The 20,479-nt window shown below is 41.7% G+C and overlaps 1 protein-coding gene across 1 annotated transcript; it reads right to left on the bottom strand.

The window, feature by feature from the left end:
• Positions 1 to 2,322: 2,322 nt before the first annotated feature.
• Positions 2,323 to 10,150, bottom strand: pskh1 (protein serine kinase H1). Its single transcript, XM_086208447.1, has 4 exons — positions 9,796 to 10,150; positions 8,567 to 9,292; positions 6,549 to 7,463; positions 2,323 to 3,904 (listed from the first exon to the last, which is right to left on the bottom strand). The coding sequence occupies exons 2-4, from the start codon at positions 8,633 to 8,635 to the stop codon at positions 3,587 to 3,589; spliced, it is 1,302 nt and encodes a 433-aa protein (XP_086064573.1). The 5' UTR covers positions 8,636 to 9,292; positions 9,796 to 10,150; the 3' UTR covers positions 2,323 to 3,586.
• Between the last annotated feature and the right edge of the window lie 10,329 nt (positions 10,151 to 20,479).

The following is a 20,479-nucleotide window of genomic DNA, read 5'->3' as shown; positions in this document are numbered from 1 at the left end:
GAATCAAAGTGTTATCATTCATTTTGACGCAATAACAAACGAAGAATGACTGTTTTGGGGTAACTGTTGAGTTGTCTACTTCATTCAGGGCGATGTCATTTATATCAAATCACGCAGATACATAAGACACACGAACAAAATGTTTACAAATGTGCTGAGAGTCTGCAAAACAGCTAAAGAGTTGATTTGGTTACTCATTGAACACGGAATAGTAGAGGCACTCACTGATGCAGCTGACTAATTCAATCAAGATCTGAGACAATAATTTTGTTTTCACAAAGTTGCTACATTCTAGGAGATAAAAATGACACCTTAACGTGATATTCTACTCATCTAACTTCTGACCATCAGGAGAAAAGTCCATTTTTTTCCAAGCCTCCTTGGTGCTTGTGATACTAGGAGGACACATATTAGAGTATTTCTCTGATGAATCAGTACACACCACTACACAGGGAAGTACCCAAGCATAGAAGTGCGTGTAACGATACCAGTTTCAATGTTAGTCTTTGATATATAAGCAGTTTAATCCCACCAAGAGGCAAGACATCAAAACAGGGAACAGCAATGGATGTAAAAGGTAGCAGAAAATGGAAAGATTAACATCAGGAAGACCATACAGAAAGCTGGAAAGGGCAGAGGACAAAAGACAAAACAGGAAAAACTGAGGTCAGCTGACATGGCTCGGTTAGGTTTCCAGTATAAGTTCACGATAACAGCGTTCCTTACAAGTCCGGGCTGCATCACAGCAAATGCTCATTGAAGGTAGAAATGGATTCAGCCTAGGAGTGTTCTGAAGGGACTGCAAATGTACATACGCAGTCCAATAAAGAGCAAGTTCATAATTGTAAAAAATTGTAAAAAATTTCAATCAACTTTGTACAGGAAGTGCTTTTTGAAAGAAAAAAAATATACAAAAACTCCTCAGATTCCCTGAATCTGTGTTGTAATACTGTTGGGCGATACCATAAATAATTCAACACCACATCGGTTTGAAACATTTGTTAATGATATGAAGAGGGATGTTCGGTTTCATCAAGAATTTATCTGCATACACCTCGATGACTGCCATCAGGATATTGGCAAAAAGGGAAACAAGTTAGAAGTTATTTCTAAAAATGGAATGAATTAATTTTTTCTTAAGCAATGGTGATTCCCTCGTGTGTGGGGCCTATCTCATGAAGATAAAACACACCTCCACCCCCCAAAAAGTCTCAGATATGAGCTAAATTCTGGGGGATCCCTATCAGAATATCATCAGTCATTTCAATCAGCTGCAAATGTGTAATATGTTTAAAAAAAAAGAACTTTACAGAAATGTAGCATTAACATTTAAACTTAAGAACAACCATACAGAGGTCTCATTTGAGAATATGGCAACGATGTGAACAAACCATTTAGCTCTGGATTGTTCAGTCGCCACACACCTTCTTGTTAGGTTTCTAATGACTAACTACGCTCGACGGGCCTGGACTGGGGAGGATTGGGACACAAGGACGAAGTAAGTGCATATCAGATTTGTTTACTGCAATATAGTGGATTTGTCAACTAGAGCTCTTTTACATCAAGGGAAGAGGAACCATTTCATCCTTGAAGTGGAATAAGGCAAGAAGGTGACATTAGTTGCTTGTTTGGTCACCTGTAACCTCCTGAAATCATGACGGACATTTGATTCACCGCTACATCTTCTATCTTTAGTGTGTCACACATTAAGGACGGCTTAATTTCTGTACTGAAACCGGCCTCAGATAGCCTCTGTTCGAGTTCTTCATCTATACTTTCCTCTGTGAAGAGGAAGATATAAAGGGGACACGTTGAGGAAAACTAAATTTGAAAACTGTATGTGTGTGTGTATGTATATATATATAAATATAATATATATATAAATATAAAAATATATATATAAATATATATAAAAATATATATAAAAATATATATAAAAATATATATATATATATATATATATATATATATATATATATATATATATGTATGAATGTGGTTCTCTAACAGAAATGTATTCTAGCGCTTCAGGCTGAATGTTACAGTGGGAACATTGAGAAACAGCTGTTTACTGCTCTACGAGTGTGTTAAATCAACAAAACCCTAACATTAATTTACGATAAGTGCATAAAGATAGGACAAACAGAATATTTCATGGCTGAACCCTAACCAGACCACTATGGGTTGTAGAGGTTAGCTGAACAGAGGCTCGGGGAACATGGCATCATTTTATTATATATTTCAGTCCCTATCATCTTCAATGTTTAGGAGATTATTTCAAAATTTTTCTATGGCACTCCTGCAGTGTTTTGTTAACTAAAAAAAAAAAGAAAAAAAGAAAAGTACCGCACCCACCATCAGCAAAAGGGTGAGAAAAAAAAAAAGACAGAATTTCTGGTTTTGGGTGAACTATCCCTTTAAGCTCTTCAGTAACTTGCAGTTTCAGTTTAATAAATCATGTTCCACCTCTTAAGTGCTTTGGACCACTAAATGGTCAGGTCAGGTATGTAAACAATGCTCCTCAGTCTCTTTGATTGGTTCAGTCAGCTACAGAGCAACAGGTGGGTGTAAATATTTAGACACGTTACTTGTTTTGTTTTTTTCCATAAGCATTAAGATATTAGCGATGCTGTCCAAATTTTGCGGCAGTTGCATTTGTGTTGAGTAAACACTAGTGCAACCGGCGGCTCAATATCCACAACCACCACGTTTCCTTTCATTCACTGACCACCAGAGGAGACCACTCTGTAAACACCTGCATAACCCTGTGCAGGCTATCGAATTATAGTACCGGAGTGTAACAAGGAGGGCTCATAGCAACTAAAATTTAGTACCTGACGCAAATCCATGGGAGCAGGGTGGTGTGGCTTATTGTCTAGTACATTTCAGATTAAAACACTGACAAAAACCAGCTTCACAATCTTTTGGCAGCTTTAGAACAGTACTAAGAGAGCAATTATGGCAAGATTAGATGAGCTTAGACTTGAACACGCCTTCATTTTGGCCTTCAAGGGTGTGGTGATGTCGCAGTGTGTTTCCATCGCACACATCTTAAGACAAAGTCTGTACAATTAGTACAACATTAAATTCACAGCAATTTTCAACCAGGAATGAGTGAGAAACTTCAGTACCCAGAACTCTGTTCAACAGATCCTCGTGGAAGGTCATTATCCAGTGACCACTTGAATGGAGACTAATAATCATGTCAACAATAATAAATAAATATGTAGAGACACAGGGATTGAAAGAACAAAAGGAAATGAGTGGAAGACCCCATCCTGCCAAAGAAAAAGTGAAGGGATGGATGGAGAGATGATGTCATCACTTCAGTAAAGTTTTACAGTCTGTGCTCATCAGAAGAAAACGTTGTCCTTATAGGTTAGGGATCGTCTCGGACTTGTTCTTAGTCATACTGGGCAGCAGTTACTTTTTCCGTTCTACTCATTCTAGTTGCCATGGCTTTTGACAAGTCCCGCCTTAAAAGCCCTTCATGGCTTCTAACACTGGCAGCAACTTCAAATGGTGCCAGTCATGCTAGTGCTATTTCCCCAACAGTCTAAGGTACGCTACAGTTGCTGGCCTCCTCTCAGCCATTATACTGCTGCTGGTAGCGGCGGTTCAACTCGCGCAGCTCCTTCTCTCGCACACGTCGGGCCTTGTTCGACTTGGTGGAGCGGCTAGAGCGGGTGGACTGAGCCGACTTGGTGCTGTGGCAGCGAGATGAAGCCCGTTTCAGCAGGTTCTGAGATATACAGCGTTGTAGGTTCTTCATGGAGGAAGCGGCAGCCATACTGACAATCCAGGGGTGCTTGAGAGCCTGGCCAGCTGTCAGTCGCTCGCTAGGATCCACCGTTAGAATCCGCTCCACAAAGTCTTTGGCAAGGTTGGACACGCTGGGCCAAGGCTGGATAGAGAAGACAAGACCATAATTAAACGAGAAATTCTAGCACCAACATATTTGTGAAGCATGAAGATTACTGGTCTTAATCCATGAAACATGAAAGAGACAATTCTATCAAGATGGTTGGGGTGAAGAATATCATCAGAAATATGTACCTACCTTGATAATTGGCTTGTTAGTCATACAAAAAATATTTAGAGATCATTCTGTGATGAAAATAACTCCTACATAGAGTATATTTAAAAAGGACTGTTCCTCCACAGTTCACTTCACTTCCTATCAGCCCCCCAGCAGCACCACTGGAGGGCACAAGAGGGCAGCAGAGTAGAAGTACCGGTAATAGGATCAAGGTTGTACTTTGAGCTCACGAGAAGATGACCATGTTAGGCCTTTAGGCTTTCCTAGAGTATGATAATGTGTCATCTTGGTCTTTTGAGTGTTGGCAGTGTAACCCATGATATGACTGCACTTTTTTTTTTTTCTTCAAAAGAACACTTGAATGCTTCTAAAGACTCGTGTAAAGTGTAAAACTGTCTTTTGATAGCTGGTGAAGACGGATGCTGCATCTCTTTCTCTGCATCCATTACACTTGATGTCCTCCTAAATATATATATATATATATATATATATATACTGTATATATATATATCTCACTCCCACCTACAACAATGGTTGGCCTTTGACTAGTTCTTGTGCCACTGAGCATTACTGATCACAGCTGTAAAGACACTTGTCCCTGCAGCAAGTCTGCTCCACCTCGCTTGATTGGATCTTCTTAAACTAACACTCAGGACTTCAAAAAGGTCACAGGCTTCTCTGACATGATTATAAGAGTACTTGTATTGCTTCTGACAAAAGACAGGATGCCATGAATTTAATAACTGGAAACACAGCGAGGAATGACTGAGACTGGAAGGTTGGTTTGAGGGTGGAGTTTAATCCTCTTATCAAAAATGGCCCCCACAACAAGGTTCTCAAACTGCTGACTTTCTGGCTGCTTCACCAAGTAAACCTGTTGGGTTGTTGTACTGGAGTTTTTCCAATATTCTGATGTTTTTATGAAAATGGAAAGTAAGAGGTGGTGGCAAAAATATTCTAAACATTTAAAACTGCTATCGTAATCATAAGGCAAAGCTGTTGTACTGAATCACACAAGTGGGTAAAAATGTGCTCCATGAAATGGCCAGTGGTGACTGCACATGAAGAAATGTACTAGACAGCCCATAAAACTGTCAGACGTCATTATATCTGCAGCGTCATAAAGCCAGGGGCAAAAACACATCATTGTACATAATGGAAACAGATTCAGTGACACAAACAAATATCAATGTAAATCAATGCAACTTTGAAATTATGTCTAATGGAGTGATGGAAATAACTATTTTTGAAAATGTTCCAGTGTGAAACAAGGGTAGAGCTGCTTGCTACACTATCCTATAACTCAGAGGCTCAACTGGCCACTGTCAAATTGTTCCCACTAAAAAGAGCTTTTTTTCCCAAACTGACAGACTTGGAATGTTATTAATTCTCATGGGGATCTGAAGAAAAGAAAGATGTTTTCTGAGGTCTGTTGAACATGATGTATAGAAGAATATCTCCACAGCACCACAACATTTAATTTAGACCCACAAGTGGTCCTTAACAGCGACGGAGCCACGCTGAGATTTTGATTACATTTCAATATTCTGACTGCAAAATCAACCATTGCATGTGAAGGTTACTTGGCCAACTGCTTTAACTTTCAGTGACTTCAGTGTCCCCAAGAGACAAAAACACTGCTGGTAGAACTCTGGTGTACAAGTTTCATTAAAACAAGCAATCACTTTGGCATCTCTTCTTGTTATTCCAACAGAAATGTCATTCTGAGTCATTGTCTGTACTTGCGATGACCGAAAATAAAGAAAGCTCCATCTCATGAGAATTTTTGTTTGTTTTGAAATGTGGCCAGCTATAGTAAAAAGCTTGCTTTACCAATTCCTTGGAATACATCTTTGGAATACCAAGCAGAGACCTGAGCTAAAATGCCGGCTCCTTGAAAGTGTTCGACTTTATCTTACTTGTCAGGCACTTTTTAAAAGTTAAAATCTGGACGCTTCCCCAGAAAACTCAGATCATTCAAGCACTTTTCATTAAATATTACAAAACTACTCAGCTATTATTTGTGCTGGAGTGGCTCCATGTGGGGCAAACATTAACCAAGGGCCCCTGTGTAAAGCTCACTGGCAACATAAACATCCCACACTTAGAAACAATGGAACAGACTACTCAGCATTCCTCAAACTAGATACATGTAGAGAATAAATTACTGCACACAAATACTTTCACTTAGTGTGTGTGTCTGTGCATGTGGGGGGGGGGGGTGTTATTGAGTTAGAGAGGACAAAAGTTGAAGTAAAGGTAGGTAAATGTGATGCAAATTGATATAAACTGAGAAACTATGAGAAAAACGTGCATCGAGGCATGTTACCTCAGAAGCCGAACCCCTTGGTAACTGATTTACAAAGCCTCTTGCAGCATGAGGAAATTATTTCAATTATGGATTAACTCTGCTAGGGTGTAAGAGTGTGTGTGTGTGTGTGTGTGTGTGTGTGTGTGTGTGTGTGTGAGAAAGAGAGCGAGAAAGTATGTCACAGATGTAACTCCTCACCTCTCCAGAGAAGCTGTACTTCCCTTTGAGGATCTGCCGGTAGAGCCTCATGCGGTTGTCGTCCTCAAAGGGCATGGTTCCGCTCAGCAGGATGTATGATATCACCCCCAGCGCCCACATGTCTACAGCATTTGTATAGGGTTTCCTAACAAGGATCTCAGGGGCGATGTACTCTGGCGTGCCGCAGGTGGTCTTCATCAGACATTCATCTCCCTTCTTCCTGCTACTGGCCAAACCAAAGTCAGTGATGATGATTTTGGAATCGGCTCCAGGGTGGTAGTACAGCAGATTCTCTGGCTTCAGGTCTCGGTGTGTGATCCCCAACGTGTGGAGATACTTGACACCGTCCAGCACCATCTGCAAAACCCGTGTCGCGTCTCGCTCTGTAAAGGAGCCGCGAGCTATGATCCTATCAAAGAGCTCTCCACCGGTCGCTAGCTCCATCACCATGTAGACGCGCTCCGCCGTCTCAAAGACTTCCATCAGCTGGATTATATTGGTATGACGAACGCGGCGTAGAACACACAGTTCTGACTCACACACCTCCCTCCCCTCCCTGTAGCGAGTTTCAATCATCTTGATGGCGTATGGCTGCCGAGTGCTCTTGTGCTCCACGCGAACAACCCGGCTAAAACTCCCACGGCCGATCAAAGCTTTGATGTCGTACTTGGCTGTAACACGAGGGTCAAACTTGGCTCGATATTTTGCCACCTTCTTACGCTGAGGGTCTGACAGTTCGGACGGGTCCTTGAGGTTTTGGGCAGCAGAGGCGGTGGGAGTGGCAGCTTGGACCTGAGCCTGATAAGGTGAGGTGGAGCCGGCCTTGTCACCTCCCCCACCCATCTTGCTTCCAGTGCCATCCCCTCGAATGAAGTGCTTGTAGACATCTGTTTGTGGGGGCTGAGGAGGATCAACCTGAAAAATAGAGAGAACATGCTAGAGAACAAGATGAAATCCTAAAATATGTAGAAATGATTGAGGTATTTATTCTCAGTATACAAGAACAGGTTCATTGCTTAGTTCATTAAGTTGTTAAAACTGATTGGTCATCATTCACACCTCTGTCTGGGTCAATGTATTAACAGCGTTTCACTATGTTTGTCTGACTCGGTCGATAAAATCTTTCAAATCAAAATGTTATCATTTCATAATTCACACAAACCAGCACATCGAGTGTGTTCGTGTGTATAACAAGTGTATAAAATAATTACCGGTCAAACAAAGGGTAATTCAGAGAAAACATTTGTTGGACTAGTTTATTCCTCACAGAGAGTTTTGGATCTGTAAGTTCACTAAGCATGAGAGTGAATTACAGGAACAGCAGTTTGTTCTGTCTTCACTCCAAAATTGATGCCTGCAACTGCCGCACACTCTCAGCCCAGTGTTCACCTGATAAAGTCCAGCGGTGTTTATAAACTGCAGCTCGGAAAACGTAACCGTTGTCACACGTGGATACGCGTGTGCATCAGGAGCCGGTCCAGATGATACAAGAGTGTAACAGAATTCCTCATGCACAGATTATTCCAAAACAAGACACAGATGAATAAATCATCCCGTCAAGCACAAATCAAGAAAGGGTTAAATGTGGATTTAAATATTAAAAACAAAATGTGGAGCAGCTGGGTATACTCGGGGTTATATATAAAAATCTTTCAGAATTTACTGAGTATTTAAATAAGTTAAAGAATAAACTGGGACAAACTGAAAATGTATTAATGGTAATCAGACCAAGGGAGGTCAAGACAGTCTGAGCTATGCACGAAGATTCTACGTATAGGGGCATTAATGAATTAGAGGCTGAAAATAACCTGTAATTTGATTGTTTTTGTCAAGATAAATTGATGATTTGTTGTTAAAATGAGCAAAAGTTAAACAATCAAGTCAATGTTTATTCCCTTATTTATCAAAAGAGCCAAATTCTAGTATTAGCTTCTACAATGTTGATATCAATATAAATATCTTTGTAATTTTGGACACTTAGTCCAACAAAGACGCACTCTGACCTCTCTCAGACTCACCTTTTTGACCAGGTCCAACTGAACATCCCCTGGAGGCTCAGGGAGGACCTTACTGTTCCTACACCCCATCACATCACCTTGGGCCGCTGCCCAGCCAGCCACACCGGCCACCAGGAGCCCTGCCTCATCACCGCAACAGCTGATTCAACACACTCGGGGCAACCGACATCCAGGCTGAACCCCTGACTTAGACAGAGGGTCGTAGAATAAAACCGATCACTCGAGTCCCAATCGCCAGGCATCAGAGTTCATGAATATACCCAATCCATTCCCTTAAGACTGAAAAGTCCATGACTGCAATGTAGCAAACGTCAAAAATGTCACTGGCTGTTATGATGAACGTTTAGGGGCGTGTCCCTGAGGGTCTTGCACATTCAGCCAGGCCTTACTGTCTGAAGCCGGGAGGTACCTCATGGTCCTTGAGATCCTATGTGGGCCTCATCTCGCACAGCACTGAATGTTGGCAAGACAATCAATGCGTACAATTAGTATGGAGGCTCAGGCACGAGATGATCAATCAGGGGAGGGGAGGAAGTAGGAGCATCCCGTCTCAGGCTAAAACAATCTTTAGTGGAGTTCAGGGTTCAAGCAGAGCTTCTACTGAAAGTAACTTCATCAACTCTGATTCGATCCATCGGAGGAAGCCGCAACGCGAGCAGCAGATCTCGCCACAGATAAAACAGCTCCCCTGGAGAACGACATGCCGGAGAACCAAAGAGGGAAGTTCTGAAATACAGAACACAATCGTTAGGCTCACTTAGACACTAGGGCATGACAGGGGCAGATTTCAAGCTGATGGATTAGATAGTACTTGTATAATGTGTGGTAAGACCATTGTGAAACCCCCAAAAATGATAATCTTTCAAGACAATACAAAACTGCTCTGTTACAGATTTTCACTCTTTCCCCATTATAGAAATCTACAGTACTTGATAGCCTGGATTGTTGTATTTAAAAAACAAACAGAACAAAACAAAACATGCCGTGTACTCTTAATTTTGACAGCTTAATTTAAAAGCACAGACGAAGCTTAAAACGTTACAAAATAAAAAAAAATTATGAGTACACAAAGTTTTAGTTAAAAAAAATGGCTGGGCCTTTCTTATGTCTGTATTTTTTCTTTTGGAAGAATAAATGTCACTTTTCTTTGACGACACGGGTTAATAGAAGGACATGGTCTAAAAGTATTGACAGACAACCCTGATATTACAAGTATAAAAGCTTCTCACCTCGTTATTACTTCTCGGAGTTAGCGAAGTGTCTGAGCATGCTAACTAGCTAGCTAGCAGCAGGGCAGGACTCCCAAGTTTGCCAAATCCAGCCTCCTCACCCCACTCTCGCTCAGCTGGGCTCTCCATTTTCACCTCGTACTTTTCCAAACTTTATTCTCGAGGACAAACAAGTCAAATGCATCACTTCTTATGTTAGCAACATGTTGAGACAGTTCCTAAGTTTAGCTGTTTGTTTTAAAGATGGTAAAGTCTGAGGGGTCTGTGCAAAATCATGTAAAGTTCCCCCGTCGGTTGTTTTTCTGGACCGTGTTTTTCGACAAGGACCACCTTCCTTCACACGGACAGACGGAGACAGAAAACTGCAGAATGCAACTGAGTACTTCCGCTTTACGTTTTCAAAATAAAATACCTTTCGTGGACGAATAATGACGTTATTTCCCAACATCACCCCTTTATGAAATATTACACTTTTTTTTCTTTTTGGTTTTTGCTATCTTAGGCTGTGATTTGTTGTATCATAATTAGGGCTAGAGGACATTATATTGATCTTGTAACAGCCATGATTTTGTCTTACATTTTAGACATTGTTACTTGGCACAGTTGTTGTCTTTTCCTTGGTTTAAAGGCAGAAATACAGTAATGTAATTATCTGACGCTACCAGATAGTTGTAGCTTAAATAATATTAACCATCTTATGCACATAACTTGGGATTATTTATCAAAATTGCGTTTATAATTTTGCAACAGCACCAATAGATATCTCAACAATATTGTTACAATTTTGACATTGAGGTGTTTGGTCAAATGTTGTAATCAGGGCCTGAGCGCAAAGCAAGGCTTCGGGGCAAAGGGTTAGGGTTAGGGTTGTTATTGACGATTTTGTCAGTATTACTCAGCCCTAATCATGACCGTATAAAAGAAAGAAATCGCACCATACAGAATTTTTAGAAATATTTAAAAATTAAATCTCATAGGTTTAGTTTCCATATTTGCATGTTTTGTTAATTGAGACTACTAAAACAATAAAAACTCATCCTTTATTCAAAGTAAGAGGCGACATATTAAAGAAGTATCTCGCCAGGGTGCCTTCGCGCCTAAATCCACTGCAGACGTGAATCCATTTACGTGCATGTTGCAGGATGTAAAGAGTAAAATTGTAAACATGTTATAAAGAAAACACTTAAATCTTGAATTAACATAAATATCTTACTTCGTCTGAATAAGGAAACATATCACTGCAAGGTGAAAATGTAGACAGGATACATCATAATCAGATTGTGAGTGGATTGCCCGGACCATATCTGGAGGTGGGTCAGGGGCTTGTAAAGCATCATGACTACTGGCCCACCCGGCTACTATGGCATCTCTTCCATAGCTTAAGCTAGCTAACCAGCCGTATCTCTCAGACAACAGATTTGTGAGTAGATGACATTTATTTCTTCCCTTGAACTGTGATTGATTTTTGCAGGCCTGGTTGACAGCTCTACCTGCTCATCAACAAACAGCGGTCTGCTAATAATTTGGGCAGATTGGATATTGAGAAAGCTTGTTTATGATGTGTGAAAGCAAAAAGATTGGATGTTGTTAAATATTTATAGATAATGATCACATGATAATGCAGCTGTGTTTTGCCCTGGGGCTCCCTCATAGATGAATCTGGCCTAACCACAGGGGCCGCTTTGAATGGACCCTTCCCAGATATATGTCGTACATGCAGCTACTGCTGCTGTAAATTGCAAGATTTTGCCTGCCTTTTCCCAACTAGCTGAGCTGCACGCTCTTATTTTGAGGGACCCATCCCATAAACGCCGGTAAGAGTCTATCTGACTGTGGCGAACATGACGGCGTTCCTCTTCCACCCAACTTCTTTTGTAAAGACGTGACGACCTCCCTCGGGTTGTTTCGACCCCGTTAGGTCCTCGCCGTCACTTCCTGGATACAGAGAGAAGTCCCTGCGCCAAAGTGCTGACTTCTCTCTTGGAAAAGTACTAGAGCGTCTGGGAGCCGAGTCTCCAGCTCCTCTCCACGCAGGTTGGAGGAGTATCTGATGGCTCCGATCTGACCCTCCTTTGATACGATCGTGTCTCCAGTTTCAACATGTGAGAGAATCGGCGATGCCGTGTAGTTTGGTCCAACAGCTTTCTGCAGCCATCCCAGGAAAATAGGATGATATGAAACCGATAACAGGAAAATCACAGAGGAGTTCATTCTCTGACGGGGTGGATTACTTATAACACATTCGAATGCATCGAAATCAAAGCAGAAAGGACTTTCATCCCTCCTGAAGCATCAGGGTTCATCCACATGGTGTCACTCTACACATAGAAATCCCCTTCAAGGCCACCTCCAAACTTGAGGGCTCGTTTTTTTTTTTTTTAAATTCTTATTTGTTACGCTGCACTTTTATGTCCTCACCGTGCTTGTTTTCATCTGGCTTGTTCATGAACGTGGGCATGTAATAAAGACTTCTTGGCCTTGAAAGTGCTATTGATTTGAAAGAATGTATTCAAGTTATCATGACTTGTGCAGCCCTCGAGGGACACTGGAGGTGAAGAATCAGAGGGCAGCTTGGATGAGAATCAGAAAAAAAATCAATGTATAATGTAAAGAAATCTTCTTGAACTGGATACTGGAATTGTGAATCTGTGTGTACCTGTATGTGTGTGTGTGTGTGTGTGTTTTTTTTTTACCTATTGGAGACCTTTTCTGGTATAAACACCAACCTTTGCAGGGCTTATGAGTCCTCATGGGGACTAAAGGCTGGTCCTGATGGTTTAGGGTTCATGTGGGAACTGACTTAGGTAAAGGTTAAGGTTAGGTCTGACTGGGTTTGGACTGGGAGCTACAAAATCCATTATGCCTGCTGTACACATTTTTTTTTCAAGTTTTAAAGCATCTTACGTGGCACATTTTGTTCAGTCCTCACTTTCTAAAAACCCTTTAAAAGGGAGTTTAAGGGTTAACGCTTGATTTTTGGGTTAGAACTGAATTCAGGCTCAGGTTAGGGCAGTTATTGGGGATAGGTACTTACTTGCTGGGTTGAGGGTAAGAAAATAGTGAAAGCAATATGTTGATGAATGTCTTTATTTGGAGAGTAAGATAGCATACGGTGCATATGTGTGTGTGTGCGTGCGTGTGCGCGTGTGCGTGTGTGTGTGTGTGTTCAGACAAAAAAAGCAAATCGAAGCAGAGAATGAAGGCCAGCACTACCCGGCCCGCCTCTCTGCTCTATCTGCAGTGCAGCTGAGGTCAGGGCCACCACAGCCCTGTGACTCACTGCTACATCATCATTCCTGAGATTGATCACAGCCTTGTCGCACTCTGATTAAGATGCTTTGTCCGCTTTTATTGACGCTTGTGTGTATTCCTCCGTGTCGCAATGCACTTGCGAAGTCTCTCAGCTACTCAGCTACTCCAACCCTCTCTCTCTCTCTCCCTCTCCACTTCCGATTTGGTTGGCCCGTCGCTCACTCTCTTTCTCACCCCCAAAGGTCAATATCATCTATTAGATCCAGATTTGCTGACTGCTGTATTATTTATCCACACTGAAGAAGAAGCCTGCTCTATTAAAAGCTCAATTGGCTGTCTGTCTCTGGCTCTGCTAATATCCATAAGATGCTTTCCCTTCATTTTGTGTGTGTGTGTGTGTGTGTAGGTGTTGGTGTGTGACAGAGAGAGAGAGAGACAGACAGACAGACAGATCTTATGTTTCATATTTCTCTGTAAGTAAAAAGGCTGCAGAGGATGAGGTTGTGTGTGTGTGTGTGTGTGTGTGTGTGTGTGTGTGTGTGTGTGTGTGTGTGTGTGTGTGTGCGCGTGTTGGCAGGCAATGTGGTGCAGTGGGACGACAGTGGGAAACTCTGGAAAGTGACATCCTGCATCAGATATGATCCTTGTAAGAGGAGACTGCTATTTCTGTGCACCCTCCCGCCCCCTCCCTAGCTGGGGACTCCCCCAGCAGGTTGAAACCAAGTAAAAGAGACAGAGGAGAGAGACTACTACAACATGGCATCATCAGGTCATAGAAAACTCACTATTGATTACCGCAGGCGCACATTTCCCTGAAGGGATATTGTATGAATACTACACAGACACTACAGGAGATAAAAATATGATCAAATACAGGAGCATCGACAAGATCAGCCAAGCTATTTGTTTACACTGGACATCATGAGATAACGTTACAATGATTTTTCTATTCTTGTCAGTAGGTTCTGCATACATGGGTGATAGAGAGACAATCCCTGTGTAACTGATGCTGATAATATAGCAAATAGCCAGTATGCCACTCTGATGCCATCTGTCTGTCTATTAGCAGGATTATTCAAAAACTATCCGGCAGATTTAAGCAATACATGGTAAAGTATAATGGGCCGAGGAAGGGCCAGTGAGGTGTTGGAGCAGATCTGAGTCACAGGGAAGATACATGAACTATTTTTCACTTTTGTTCGCATTTCAAGATTTATTCCTTCAGTGAAAAGAATGTGGGAGAAGATGCTAAATGTTCATTATATATGACATATTTCACCCACATGAAGACTGACTCATCACTCGTGACAAGAGGAACCTGCAACTGCCCCACAGAGTCCATTCCTAGGTGGGAGCAGGATTTTCAGCAGGGAAAGTAAAAAGGAGATTTCTTTTTAACTCACTGTATTGGCCATACTGTGGACACCACAAAGTAATTTCATTTTAAAGAGTTATCCGATCCATCCTCAGTAACTTCTGCCATGTGTTTCATTCCCAGTAACCACCAGAATCTTTTCTCTTCAGTCAAACTGGAAGAAATTCCCTGATTCAGAAACATCGTGCAAAGGAAAAATGGACAACTCAACGCAATAAAAGAAAAATGATGCTGGTGCCTTGTTTGATATTTGCCATCTTTCCAACCCACGAAATACACCAGTAAACACCTTAAACCTCACACAAGCTTGCTGGAGCGTTAAACTCTGGTATGTACAAGAACCAGACGAGGTGTGGGTAGATACATCAGGCACTGAGGGACCCTCAGACAGACAGGAACAAACAGAGCGGACTGGTTTCACATACAGATGTGAATCACGGCCACATTTTCTCAGGTCCATTTACTGTAAAACTACTGTGAAGAATAATTTGGATCATGTTGCTCTGTACCACTGCAGGTAAAACTGAATATGATTCACTGGAAGAGAGCCACGACAGGGGCGAGCCAAGCGATGACACATGAGCTTTCTGAACAACTGACTCTTAGAAAAGAAAAAAAAAAAACAAACACTAAAGAGGCAGAATTATGAAACATTATTTTTTAGTTCTTGCGGAAATATATTTAGGTTTCAGCTCTGCTGACCAACAGACAAACTTATGCTGTGAGAAAACAGTCATTTTGTCGTGGGCTGGCTTGCTCTGCAGCTCACATGTGATGCCTCTTAACGCATCACAGGGGGCTTCATGGTTCTTGTAAATGCCCCTGCATCTTTCTTGAGTCAACGTTAAGAAAACTGGATGTTTCGGATACACAGACTTAGTACCCTGTCGCAAAAGGGTGGGCTTTTTGGAGAGGATGTTGGAGTCTAAACAGCCTGTTTCTGACAGTAACCAGAGTGGTGGTAGTCATAACTAATCCAGCCCTGAGAGAAGGTTTTTGACTCAAAGTTGTAAATATCCAACCAAAATGAAATTATCAAACTGAGAAAGGAACTGACTTTGGAAGTCAAAGAAACCTGTCTTTGATCAGTATTTTTCTGAACATCTTTTTAAATTTGTTTTTGACATTTCACAAACAAATATACACCCCCCCCCCATCATATTAGTCACCTGGCAGATTCATCTTGGTTGACTTTAAAGAGGCAACCAAATCTACTTGTCTGTGATTAGGAAATGCTTGAGAGAACCAGTTTATTCCACAAAGATTATTACTTGTATGATACGTTTAATGACACAAAGTATAAGGTGTTTTTCAAGAATACTGTGATAGATTGGTAGATGGATTTATTTCTGCTCCCGACAAAACCCAACCCTCGTATTTGTAAATGATATATAATGCTGCAGCTAACCATTGCATAGCATTAAGATCCAGGCAGCAGACAACCAGCCTGGGGTTGTAAAAGCATGCCAATAGTCACTGCATTATTTCCTGTTGTGAACAGTTTAGAGCAAACGAGCAGCATATATTGCATTAATATATCTTGCAGAGAAGCAACAGCGATGCATCTGACTGCAGCAAATGGCATATGGAAAAACATGAACTGAAGTTATTCTGCTCTTAAAAGAGCAAAACTGAAGCACTGGCTTGTGTGAGCGAGGTTTATTACTGTGTAGGCACAGGTGAGGACAGTTATGGTAAACCAGGGATTGGGAAATATTGGTGGATTGAGGCCAGTGTATTCCCACTAGCAGCAGTGTAACATTTGACCTGGTGTTCTGGCACAGTTCTCAGAGGACTGTTTATATTGGAGGGCTCTCTGCGGCCTGAGAAGATATATTCGATGAGATGTAACAGAGACACTTTGGTACAGCAGGCTCGAGGCTGGGGCTGAACGGGAAGGGAGACAAAATGAGGATAAACCCTGTTGGGAAGATGTGGCTCTGTCCTCCTGTTCTTGAAGGGGTGAAGGAGTCCAGCAGGCCACACAGGTCACTGTCCAAACTATGGCATCATCAGGGGTTATTGTTTGATGAACTATTTGTATTTGGGATCCAGAGATGAAACATTGATATACCAGTGCATCCCATCCATCCATCCACTCATCCATTTTCAACCCCCCCATAGGACCAACACATAGAGACAGACAACCATTCACACTCACAGTCACACCTACAGTCAATTTAGAGTATCAATCAGCCTCGTCCCCTCTTGATGTCTTTGGACTGTGGGAGGAAGCTGGAGTACCAGAGAGAACCCACACAGGAACAGGGAGAACATGGAGACTCACACAGAAAGATCCCGTGCTCAAGCCGGGACTCGAACCCAGAACCTTCTTGCTGTGAGGCCACAGTGCTGACCACAGCACCACTGGGCCGCCCACCTATGCATTCCACACTTGCTAATTAAAAGAAATCCCCACAATGGGCTGATTGTAGAGTTTCTTCCTGTACTATCTGTGTGAGGTCTTCGAGAAGAGCAGAATGATTCTAATAACTACTGTCATAAGACATTAAAGCAGCTCATGTGTTCATTACAGGTATAATGATCATGATTATCTTCTCTGCAATTTGCATAATGTGTAAAACCTCATGGCAGTAATTTCCTTATGTAGGAAGTATGTGTGTAACACCCTCATAAAACTGCTGTAACTATAATATGTATGTCATTATATATCACGAGTATCTTGAACATCAGTTCATACATGTTCTTCCCAACATTGCTGATCCAGAACCTGATCCATAACATACCTTTTCCTCTAATTAAAACACATGGCCTTCAGGAATTTCATCAAAATATGCAAAACATTTTTTTGATACATTGACGTTTATATTGAAACTCACTACAAAGCACTACAGGCATTCTGTAAAAATACCTTATCAGCGGGTAAAGTCTGATCAAGATTAAATAAATTACAGGTTTTGAAGGCAAATTATGGTTTCCATGTAAGATAAAGAAATTTAGGCCAACTAAGGGATTGTACGACCAGAGGAGTAGCCTAGTAAATGCTGAAATGCTCATAAGAATTGAATATGTATTTCTTGGAAAGATCCTTTTTGTTTTTTTAACATACAGTCTTGTAAAAAAAAGACTGGTGCATCATCAATACGGATGCAATCACCTGTAAGAGCAGCATTTTGGCATGAAAGCAGGAGCTTTATCTGCTGCTCATGTACTGTTACGCATGCACATCCTCTTTCATACGCTCAAGGCCTGTTTTTGTATAATAAGAAACAATCACAAACATTTCCCCGTGACTGTATAAAGAGCAAGTGCAACATTAATTTTCCAGTTCCCTTTATACTCTCCTGCTTTTTCATTAGTCATGTTCAGTATCAAATTAGCATCTCATTTGCCTGGAAGTGAACAACGAAAATGCATCTTTTTGTCTTGTTTGTTTCAAATTTTCAGACGCAAGTCAAATGCAATTCATGCACAAACTGAAAGCTGTTTTTGAGGGCTGATTATCGAAAGCCGGGTGCAAAACTAACAGTTAAGGCTAAATAACACACACAAGAGTATACTGAAGGCATATCTGTCCGTCTGATTTGATCATGTCTTTAGTCAAAACATCAAATGAACATGTATTCGTGAACAGTATTCCAGAGGGGGAATCCTGGAGTCGATTCTGGAGTTCTGTGTTGGCTGTGATACTCTGACCTGACAGACCTGAATCCTCCTGCATGAAGGAGGGGCTGCGACCAACACTGGAAGAAGCTCTCCTTAGAGGGTCTCTACCACAAATGCTTTCTGGCTGAAATCCCTCTCCTGACAGACAGCCTGGCTCTCTGTAGTGAGAAAAACACACACCCCAGGAGTGGATGAACAGGAAGTGTGAGTTTTCCAGGAGGGAAATCATGATGTGTTTCTCACCTCCTCCCTCTCTGTCTCATTGTTTCCCAGCTTTCTTCCTCTCTTCTCCCTTCTGAGTTTACCATCTCTTTTTTCCTATTCAATTCCAACTTTTGTATCACTCTTATTTTTTCCAATGTCACTCTCTTCCCACCTTTCCTCACCCCTTACTCTTTTACCTTTTCACACCCTTCCCCCTCTTCCTATCTCTCTCTATGGATAATTCATCAGTGTTTCTCATAGCTGCTGCCTGCCTGCCTGCCTGCCTGCTGTGATTTCCACTGGGATTCTTTCCGGGACCATTCCCACCTCAGCCGGGAATTAGAGCCATGGCTACTGAGGGAAATTAATCACAGTCACCTCACCCCCCCCCCCCATCCACCCCCCCCCACACACACACACACACAAAAGCAGAGAGATAATACTTACTGCTTTGCTGTGTTGTGCTCTTACTCCTTTTAATACTTTCAGTACTTTCAAACATGTATGCATATAGACACTTGCACACTTGTCTACTATTGTTATTCACACAGTTGATCTCTCTCTCTCTCTCTCGCTCACACACACACACACGCGCGCGCACGTCAGAAGCCTTTCTTCAATTACTTGTGAACCCTGTGCCTGCAAGTTTTTGCAGTGATGCTGAATGCTGCACATGTTGATGCATCTCACGCAGTTGAATGTAAACACACACAGACTGATGTTCCACATGAGGTGCAGCTATGAGGTTTCTCATGTCAGAGTACATCTGCTGGGGGAAGAAAGACTATCATCCTGCTTGACATTCAGTTACTACTTTGTCACTGATATGATAAAGAAAAGGAAGGTAAAGTAAGTAAACGGAGGAGAAGAAGAGTAACAAGATTAGATCCAAATTATGACTCCACTGTGTTGGTCAGTGTTTGGAAATGTGGCCAATTCATCTCATGTAATATCAGTTCCTGGATATTAACATTTTCAGCAGTGGTCTCAGTTCTACTGTTGTTAGCATGTGCAATCATCTCAGGAGGCATTACAGTGCCACATATAACTATTATTCCTGCCAAAACGTGTTTTACTATCTTAATCACTGGACAACACAGTTAAATGGCAACCTGCAAAGCCACCGCTGCAGCGGAAAATAGAAGGTGTTATGGTGAGTTCCGCACCTCACAGGAATGTGAAATACTACTGTAAAATGAAAGCTACATTAAAATAATTTGGTTGGGTTCCCTGTGTTGCCTCCGGCTACATTCGGTGTTGATACAGACACAATCGGGGATGGAAGCCAGATGAGGGTGAGAGTGCCCTGGTTGTTGCCCTTGCTGTGTTTCAGAAAAAGGGAGGAAAAAGGGAAAAAGGGAAAAAAATATTCAAAAAAGTTTAAAAAAAAATGAGCCCAACTTTAAGCTCTCAGCAGGTTTAAGAAAACTATTTGTCATCAAACAAAAACACACCCGAAGAAACACTGACAAAGAACGCCATGGAGTTCACCCGAAGGAACACCAACAATCTAAGATGAGAGATCACGTCAAGGAGTTATTGAGTCAAATCAAACATAAATGACTCTAAATGTTCACTGTCACTTGAAATCGTTTTATCATTATAGATGAACCTAAGGAAGCAGACTGTATGTATAAGCAGTACTTTGTCTCATTATAAAGTGGCTTCTGCTTTATTAACTGCTATAATTTTCAGCAGGTAGGTGAAATGTAGTCAGCCACTATTCTGATGCAGTGAGTTCAAATCACTGAGGCTCACATCGCTTCATTCCGATGATCACTCAGCTCCTCATCACAGGTCCAGACAACTAGAAGAGGGTGATGGTGAAAAGATGTCACCCGATTAGCATAGGCAGTCAAACAGGCGAAGAAATACAGTATATCGGTAAAAGGGATGGTTTCAGCCGAGGCTGCGTGTGTTTGTGTGTGTTTGTGTGTTCTTGTACTTGCTACATTTTGAGGTCTAGAATATGTAATTAACCAACAGAGTGAGGACATTTCTGGAAAGTGAGGACATTTTAGCAGGTCCTCACATCTTCAAAGGGCCATTTGAAGGTCAAGACCTGGTTTTAGGGTCAAGGTTAGAATCAGGTTCAGGTTAAGTTTAGGATGAAGGTTAGGGTCAGGCAGTCAGTTGAGATGCTGAGGTTTAGGGTGAGGGGCTAGGGAATGTACTGCGTCAATGAAAGTCCTCACAAAGATATCAGTACAAGGGTGTGTGTGTGTG

Source organism: Aulostomus chinensis, chromosome 7 (genome assembly GCF_037954235.1).
Source record: "Aulostomus chinensis isolate RoL2024-O1b breed Wild chromosome 7, RoL_Achi_v1.0, whole genome shotgun sequence".
NCBI classification, from domain to species: Eukaryota; Metazoa; Chordata; class Actinopteri; order Syngnathiformes; family Aulostomidae; genus Aulostomus; species Aulostomus chinensis.
This window is presented reverse-complemented; position numbering and strand designations above follow the sequence as displayed.